The sequence below is a fragment of the Perna viridis genome, chromosome 3 (genome assembly GCF_037379345.1).
Source record: "Perna viridis isolate PV_CMFRI_1.1 ecotype Kerala chromosome 3, ASM3737934v1, whole genome shotgun sequence".
NCBI classification, from domain to species: Eukaryota; Metazoa; Mollusca; class Bivalvia; order Mytilida; family Mytilidae; genus Perna; species Perna viridis.
Genome location: NC_142447.1, coordinates 19,708,498 through 19,718,292, shown reverse-complemented (window position 1 = coordinate 19,718,292; position 9,795 = coordinate 19,708,498). Strand labels below are relative to the sequence as shown.

The following is a 9,795-nucleotide window of genomic DNA, read 5'->3' as shown; positions in this document are numbered from 1 at the left end:
TCATACGCATTCTGAGTGATTTGAAAAATGTAATAGATGTATATACATCTTTTGATTTCCAATGCGATGGCAACGGACAATGTTACTTTCATTTGTGACATGCAGGTTAATGGTTCTGTTGAAATGCAAACAACAAAACTAGGTAACGTGTGATATATGACAGGTTATGCTTATTATGCTTATACCTATGTGACTATTGAATGTGACATGGGACAAATAATAATTTTTTATTTATCCTAGGGATTTTGTCCATAATGCAAACCACGAGCATGAGTACAAAGATTCGTAAATGGATGAGTTCGTGTGAGTAATTCAGTAAAAAGTAATCAGTTATTATGTCATTTATTTCAATTCTAAACGATTTCAGCACAAACTAAACTGAAATGAATTGTACTTGCATACACTGTATATATAATGGTATAGGATATATCACACAATAACACGAGCAAACCTTCAACTGATTTATGATGACCTACGATAGAAAGTCCGTTCAGCAAACCTGCATATTATATATGACATACCGTTTCATGTTCTGAAACAAAGTTAGTAAATTCAAATTAGTGTTATGAAAGTTATATTTTACGTTGTACTTAAATATTTATTTTATAAAAGATTATCGCGTCATTACATTCAATTATGTTTGAATGTGAAATCCAATGTTTGTCTTGTTGGATTAAAAATACACCTCAGTCTCAATAAAAGCTAAGTGTTTTAACTCAACACCATTGCTTCTGAATTTTCTTCCAGTTCTGTTAGACCTAAACTATGTATTTTCTCTTAGAATCTCATTAAGGGTAAAACAAACAACTTTTAGGAGGAAATGTTGAAATGTTTATAATTGCTGTCTGTTTATATATATGTGTGTGTTAACTAGTATTACAAACAAACGCAATGCGTTGTAAAGCGGTCAATGTACTTTGATGATTATGTATAGTTGTCATATATAGATTTGTAGGATATCAGTTGGTTATCAGATGCTTTAAATGGGAAAATTACCCGTTAAAAGCCCTTGTGCAATGATTGTAGGGACAATGTGTAAGACTGCATACGGTTCTTGTTACCTGGATCAAATAGATAGTAACTTTTGATTTCAACAATTTACTGTCATACTGACGTTAGCATATCTCCGTTTGATCTATAAAGTTTCTATATTCAATCATTATGGCCTTATCATTGAATAGATTGGTTTGTAGATTTAACAGATTTGACAGATGATACAAATATACTGAAAACAGAATCCACACAATCAACACTGGGTAAAATCAGCACAACAACATACAGTAAAGCAAACTTACGTTTTATTCTAAAAAATAATTTACATACTTTTGTGCATTTTGAGTACACTGAAATGGTGATTTAATTTCTTACATAATCTTCTTTAAATATTAGTATAATTCATATACTAGTAGTTTTAATGTTCATTCATACAAACAATTTGTTTTCACAAACTTCGATTAATGTCACAAAATACAATAGGAGAAAGGATGAAAACAGTGGCAGATACAGTCATTCTTTTTTTTTTTTATTTTAGCAATCGGAATTAATTCAGAAGATAGTGTATAAGAAGAATATGCTGTACATATCAATTATGGATTTAAATAAGCCAACTTACAATCAAGAATTTGTTTTGTATCCTTATGCATTACTTTGTGCTATATTTTCAGATGATAAAAGTCCAGGTGACAAAGCAGACAATAACGGTGCGTATCCATATTGTTATTTAGCTTTGTATAGACCCCAAGTGACATACATGTACTAATCATATTGTAGTAGAAATTACTTAAATTTAAAATACGAAAAATGTACATTTGAATGGTCAGTGCTCAAATATGAAAATAAATAAGATTTTCAATCAAACAGCCGTATGATTAAGTTAATTTATTGCGTTGCTTCAAGTCCACAATGTAGTTCTTAAAAGAGTAATAAACGGTTCCATGATTTGAGCGTTGTTCAAAAGAATATAGTCCAGCGGACATAGATCTTGGTTCCCTTGATATGATTGCGTTCTCTTTCGTAACCGTTACGGCCCAAATGTTTTCTATTACCTAGGACAAGATTAAACAACAAGCAATGAATTTTACAGATACCGGGTCCTGGTAATATGTATATGACATATATATAGTCAATTGTAACGAGCCAATTTGTATATGTATGTACTAGTATTATTTTAGTTACGTTATGTTCTTTGTTGTGTTTGCCTGTTTTCAATGTCCGCTAGAATCTTGCATCCCTTGATTACTCTTTGAATCAGAACCTGTGTAATACTACATAAAATCAATGCTAACTGATCATTTCATCTTTTAATGTAAATTTCCCGTTCCCGTTCACAAGCAAAAACACGCACACAAACATGTGTACGATATTGTTTTAAAAGAGGTACGTTGTATCGACCTTTGGGTCGCTTCTGATATTGACCAGGGATTCAGATTAAGAACCAAATTAAATAACTGATAATGAATATTCATAGATATCGAGGTCGTGCTAATGTATATGACTTATAATAGTTTGTAACGAACCCCTGTGCTTCAATCAGAAACTGGGTAATGTTCAACGCTAACCGACCATTTCATGTTAACTTCCCGTTCTCATACAAGCAAGAAACACACGCAGAACACACGGGTATGATATTTAAGAGGTACATTTTTATCTCGTTTGAAGCAAGAACTATGACGCTATGGCGATAAATGCGGCATAGATCTGCTGCATTAAGTGGAGTATAAATATATAATTATGCAACTCATATGCGAATATCAAGTACTGAAATTACGAATTATGAGTGCAGGTAGTCGCTAACAATATTAGCGACTTACTAAGAAAGAACAAAGGAAAAAAGCCCCTGAGACTCCATTGATAATTGGGAGCATTGACCAGTATATCAGTAGTGTAAGCGTCCTCTACTTTTTTAGAAATACCTGCCGAGAAGATCATAAAATATTACCTTTTCGGAAGATGAAAGAGGAAAGGATATCTATGACAAGGTGAACAAACCGCTTCCCATTGTCCATATGAATACACCATAATGATCCACATGTTCTTAAAGACGACAATAAAGCTGTTGTAGTGATGACTTTCATCTTGTAGTAACACAACTCTTCTCACGAGGCCTAAAAGTCTACATATGCCTTGATTACATTTACAAAGCAAATTAGCGGCTAACAATTTTGATTTGTTTCTTTTCTATATTTGTATACATCTTCTAGATGCAAAATATATCAAATGATGCAACTTCATAGAGTAAGAGAGTGATTTATTGCTTACTTATTTCAATGGAGTTGACGTGGTCTATGTAAGTTAGCTCGTGAGCTTGCTTCAACAGACGTGCAATTTCCATTGAATATGCAGGCATCTCCAGCCAGATACCTTTCGCTTAAGTGGGTCTGATCTTTTATTTGAATTTAGTTTTCCACGTAATCAGAAAATATAACAGCACTATGATATGAGAACGACGGGAATGCTTGAGGATATTATATGCAGTAATGAGTAAATAAAAATTGGCGTGGCTTTCTTAAATAACACTTAGTAATAAATGTCCAATGACTTAATAGACGAAACAGAAATGATACATAATGACTATGCAAGTGAAAATGATACAGAAAACCTAGCTCCAGAAACAATAGTTCGCCATTTAATTAAAGGGAATGTTACATCACATAATCCAATACATCAATGACCGCTGATCGGTCGCGTAAAAAAAAATGTAGTAATAAAACAGTCACAATACCAAGTATTTCAAACAGCGAAGAAGATCAGCAACATGTATCTAAAGTTCATCCAAAAAGGTATGACGAAGATGGACTGTGTTACTCTACAAGGGCGTGGTTAACGGAGGGTGAAAAGAAAACATTTTGTCAACCGAAACAACGATGCAAAGACGACGTGAATTTGTTGCAAGCCAACAGAACGCTAGAAAACGGTTCAAGAATAGCCTTTGGTAAGACCCCAAAATATAAAACATACTTAAGCCCGTACGTCCCACTTCGGAACAACGACATGGATTATCTGCAATTCTACTCTTCGCTGACTTCATCTAAGTTTGCATTACTCAAATACGCGAAAAGTGATTCAAATATGGTTTCTTGTGAACAAAAAGACATCAACATTTATCCACAAACGGAATCAATTATTGTCAGAAGCCAATCAGAAAAAAATGTATTATTGAAAAACAATAATGTCAAGACAATTGATCGCAATTCTTACTTAATACTTAATTAGTACAGAATACTAAAGAAGTACAGAAGCTTACAGAACATAGTGTATTGTAAATTAAGACAAGAGAACCAGAAACTTTACTAACAAATCGATAATTTGACTGTCAGAGGACTTTATACAGGATAAATATGAATGTATCCATTTTATGACTCCTTTATAAATGTAACTTATGTGTTTAAATACTGTATAGAGAATCATCTTTCAAAAGATACTGGTCTTTATACAGAAGTTACTGATCTTAGTATGGCTTTTGTTCTACTGGAAGTTGATATTCTGTACAAAGACCAATTAAAAGCCACATTAAGACGAGTAAATTCTGTATAAATACCAACATCTTTTCTTTTAAAAAACAACAGGTGAACGATAATTATTTATAAACCGGTCAAAAATCAAAATTGTATGTCAAAACCACCATATTTAAAAACCCCTCTAAAGCGCTCCCTCTAAAGGGCCATTCCATCCTTTCTTCAGGAGTGAAATTTTGTGGCAACATTCCAAAACATCTATTCACTGATAAATATCTTACTGCCTGAAAACTGTAAATGTATTAGGGGCTACTTTTCTGGCCCTGTATTTCCTAAATGGTTTAGAACATTAGTCATTAAATTAAACATGACTTTCCAGTGTTTTTCGAAACCAGGAAGTACAATTTCTAAGAGATCAATTTACTTATACTCAGGCAATGTCTAAAGACAACAATAACAACTTCATTAAATCATTTGAAGGAACAGTATGTGGTCTTCTAAAGAGTAATGTAAGGAACCAAGATTCTAGTGGAAATTAAATTTATGTCATGTCAATGAACCTAGTTCTAACTTACTCATTTTACTAGTAAATACATATAAAAGAAATTAAAAAGTAAATGAGTAAACATTTCACAAGCATACAAATACAATGTACATTGAAATCACAGACTCTCAATCTCAATCATAAATATGTGTCAACAATAAGTTTTATTGCTCCCCTGTATACTAGTTTAATACACAGAGTTTACAGGTGTATTAAATATGACAACAGAGAAAAACAAACAGGTATATGATTATTGCTAATTTCAGAAGATCTACTATGAATATTTACATTTTATAGCTTTGCTCAATACATTTAACAATAAATAACAATTCTTCTGAAAGAAAAAACTTCCATTGAATGTGAAATCTTGTCCTAATATAAGGAATTTCATATTTTTTCTGTAATTTGTCTACTATTACAACTTTACAGTCAATCTTTCAAAATCAATGTATGGAACACAATCTACTTGTACAGGTTGAATATCAATTGTCTATGGATGGTTGGCTGACTGGTTTGCCTGTTAAGGAAGATGAGAATGACATATTGCTTGGCAATTCTAGTGCCTTGCCCCCAGGCAGTTCTATTTCTGTAGTCTTTGTTGACTCTAGTAATGGAAACAAATACAGCTCCTTCTCAGAATGTTCTAAAATGGCAACTTCAGCCACCTTTTGCCTTGTTTCTTCTCCTTGTTTGTTTACAAGACATACTTTTGCAAGAAGGTTGTTCAGCTGTAATGATAATCAAAGACATCTGATTTACTGCAGAAGAAATGGCTGCTGACAAAACTATGTATATTAATGCATTGTTTAAAAATATTTCAATGTAGAAAAAAACTTTCAAATCGAATGACGTCTTGTAAGCATGAGCAATTAACAACCAAGCTATAACTGATTTGTGCCAAAGCGATATCATGATAACATTGTGTTTGTAAACATTACATTATTGGCTATCAGTTTACCTTTACTAGAAAAATACAATGTACTTAACTGTTAAATTTTGAATCTTAAATTTTGAATTTCCTTAAATCACTATTTTTATAAGTGGACTAATTGACTTTTAACAGTTCAGGGTCTTGCCTACTTGACAACATAAAAATAAATGAGGAAGTTCATTATTTTAGTCTGTTAAAACATGAACTAAAGAATGTAATACATCTCTTCCCCCTTTTTGGTAAAATTAAATAATCCAGTATCTATATATGACCAAAATGAAAGCCAGTATCTCTCCTAACAAAAACGTTCTACAAAAATTTACAATCCCTTTGAAGTTTTTAAAAATTGATGATGAATGTGCTAACAGACGGGTGGATAATCAAAGATACAGAACATAAGTCCATGAATCAAGAAGTAGGCAAATTATAGAGGACAAAGTCCTCATAATAGTAATCAATACAAGTTTAACCTTTGACCTTAGTACATGTAGTAACCCTGAGAGCCCAAATTCAGTCTGACAATAAGTTTATAATAACCTGTAATATCTAGAATTGATTTTTACCAGTTTGACAAGAAATGTTTATTTATTAATAACTCACATTAAAGTTTTGTTAAATTATGATGAAAAAAAATCCTACTTGAAGTATAACTGTAATGGTAGTGTTTAGTTTTAAAATATCAATATATATTCACCTTTGCCCTCAACTCTAGCAGGAAATGAAAATCTTACTTACAAATTAAGGATAGATGGATTACAAATATAACCTACCTCTCTCATGAGTTCAATAAAGGAGGCTTTACATGCTGACTTCTTCATAATATGTATAAGGCCTTGAATGAAATATGATCCATGAGTATTCTTTCCAACCATCCAAGGACCATCCTCTACAAATAAAGTTTTTAAACAATATAAATTTAACTCGATACTACACTTTTGCTCCACAAAATACCTTATTGGTAGTCATTTTACATAATAAAAGAATTCTCCTTTCCGAACATCCGAAGGTCTAGAAGGTGTAGCGAGGTGACATATTATAGGTAATAAAAAAAAATCCCCTTTTTAATGGTCTTTAGAGTAGATAATCCAGAGCATTCTAAATAATGATTTTTCCATCTCAACAGATGGACTTGGTAGTTCCACTTCTGTGCCATTTAAATTTCTTTACTATCCAATCTTATTGAACTATGACATCACACAGAAAATGAGAATAGAATTATGTTGACATCTGGAATGTTACATGGATTATCTTGACATAAAGATAGTACAAGTCCATTCCAAATAATTCAATTACTCTCACTCTTTTTGTGCTTTCATTTTACTTAAGTAAAATAACTGCTTTTCTGTCTGTGTGTCTAGGCTTAGTGTTTGTATTTGAATATTCAATTTTGGACTCTGCTTTAATATGATTTAAGTATGGTTCTGCCTAAAAACCAGGCAAGGGGTGATTTATAACATCTTGAGAAAATCAATATAACTGTATAAATTCATTTGTTATGTCGAAAAAACAACCTCTCGTATGGTCATTCCCTTGGATCTGCTACTTCTCGTGAAATATTTTTTGACTGATTATAGTGCAAAAATTCTGACAGGAAGCATTCCCGTAGTTTTACTGTAGTACAACACAACCACAATTTAACTGTTAATATCTTCTGTGGGCAACTTTTATTTTCAATACAATTTCTATAAGGCCTGCTGAAAGATTTCCAATCATAAATATTTGGGATTTCCTATTTATCTTGAAATATTTTTTGACTGGTCAAAGTGGAGAAAATTCTGGCGGGAAAATTTCCCGTAGTTTATCTGTAGTAGAACATAACTAAATTTTTAAGTTTTAATATCTCCAGTGGACTACTTTAATTTGCACTTATATTTCCTAATACAGTTTCTATGGGGCCTACAGAAGGATTTTCAATAAAAAAATATTTGGGATTAAGAAATGCATGAATTTACCATTATAAGCATCTGCCCGGTTTAAGGCAGAGCTGTACTGAAGTACAATCATGTACCCTTGTTTTCACTGTCAGCAGGCATACTTTTCACAATGAATGCATGATCCAAATGTTGATAAAAATGTTAGTGGTGGATCAAGATATTCCAAAAAAGGGCCTCTAACTTTTGTAAAGCACTCAAATGATTTTTATTTTTTTCTACATAAACAACCTAACTTTTCAAACATAAGGGTAGAAGGGATCACAGTGGTTATTTTAGTATTTAAATTTTCAAAGAAGAGTTGTCTTTCTTGTGATATGTCTGAAGTTGATCAAAGCAAATATTCAAAAGACTGAAAATTTATTTTTTTTATTCCTACAGGAAAAATCCTATACTAATCCCTCCATCACGATTTCATAGCATCATATATTTCACAAAATCTCATTAAACTATTTTTTTTTTGTTAAGTGGTAATCACGTTTTTTCCTCGGAAATTCAAGATAAAAACATTGGGTAAAAAAATTTCTATGTTCCAAGGGCAGGTGGGGAAGGAATAATGAATACCAAAGATGATATATAGGTTTGAATAGAAGCAATCGTAGATTTGACGACAAAAAAATTATGACTATGTAAATTAATTCGAACAATGCAAACTTAAGTGAAAAACAATTTTACGAATTTTATAAGGCGACCTGAATATCTTCATTGCAACAATGGAAGATAGTGATATAACGGTTGATATATTTTTAATTCATTTTTCTTTAATGATACGATTTCAACTAAAATGTATCACTTTATTCTACCAATACAAAATACAAACCATTTGTTAGAAAACTTGAGACCACAAAGAGATCCTTAGAATTGGATTCTCCTCTTATTTGAATTGTGTCATTTGCATCTCTGGAATCCACACTGTCAACAACTACTTTTTCTGTAAAATCAATAGCATTAGAATATAAAGGTTGCATAAAGTGCATTGCTAAGAATACTGAAATTGTTACAACACATCATTCGAAACTAATCATATAAGAAAAAATTAAAGTTTATTTTAGCCTAAAAAAACCAAATGTTTCCTCCTCCTCCTTTTTCCAAAGTTCAAAAGGGTGTAACTCCTAAAACATTATGTGGATCATAAATATCCAGTAATATTCACATCTACCTATCACCACCTAATCACTTACAAAGTTGCATGAAATTTGGTACAGTAGCTTTTTAGAAGTTGCACTTACAACATGTGACAGACAATGGAAAAGGGCAAAAATATAGTGCAGGAAGAAATAACCTTCTGCTTACTTTTCAGATGCTGACTAATTTAGTGGCAGCCCTGCCTTAAATTTTGAATACCGGAGATGAAAAGGTATTTTTAAAAAAGCAACTATGACTTGACCAACATCTTGGACCTGTGAACTGCATGGTATACTGGAAGGGTACATATTGGTGCATTATGCAGTAAAATATTAAATAAGTGGACAATAGAGCATGTTCAAAATTAATAAACCAGTCAATGGAATGTGGTCGAGAAGAGTTATATATATATATATAACTGGACAAATACAGATTAGGTTTAATACAGAAAAACAGGACCCATACAGAAAAAAGGCCTACTACAGAAAAACAGGACCCATACAGAAAAAAGGCCTACTACAGCTAGTATCAATACAGAAAAACAGACCCAATAAGACAAGGTTCAACAAAGATTTTTCACTGCCAGTGACTTTTGATTCTGTTGTTTAACTACAAAATTTGACTATTTTGACAATTTTGATTTACCTAGGAATTATATATAGAGATGTATAATTGCTAGAGTTTTATGTAAGGAATTGGAAATTCTAGCAGTTTTAACATGGAATAACATATTAATTTTGTTTTTTTCTTTGTTTAAAACTGGTTTCTAAGGGTTTAGTTGAATGAGGTTGTTTTTTATATTGGCTCTGT

At 31.9% G+C, this 9,795-nt stretch overlaps 1 protein-coding gene across 4 annotated transcripts in view; it reads right to left on the bottom strand.

The window, feature by feature from the left end:
• Window positions 1-4,234: 4,234 nt before the first annotated feature.
• Window positions 4,235-9,795, bottom strand: part of LOC148621355 (uncharacterized) — a 39,949-nt gene continuing 34,388 nt past the window's right edge. For all 4 annotated transcript variants that reach the window (XM_088575566.1, XM_088575568.1, XM_088575565.1 and 1 more), the window contains exons 13-15: window positions 8,681-8,791; window positions 6,700-6,815; window positions 4,235-5,726 (exon numbers count right to left, since the gene is read on the bottom strand). In XM_088575566.1, coding sequence (XP_088431692.1) covers window positions 5,481-5,726; window positions 6,700-6,815; window positions 8,681-8,791 — 473 coding nt within the window. In that variant the 3' untranslated portion in view covers window positions 4,235-5,480. The remainder of the gene's footprint in view (window positions 5,727-6,699; window positions 6,816-8,680; window positions 8,792-9,795) is intronic.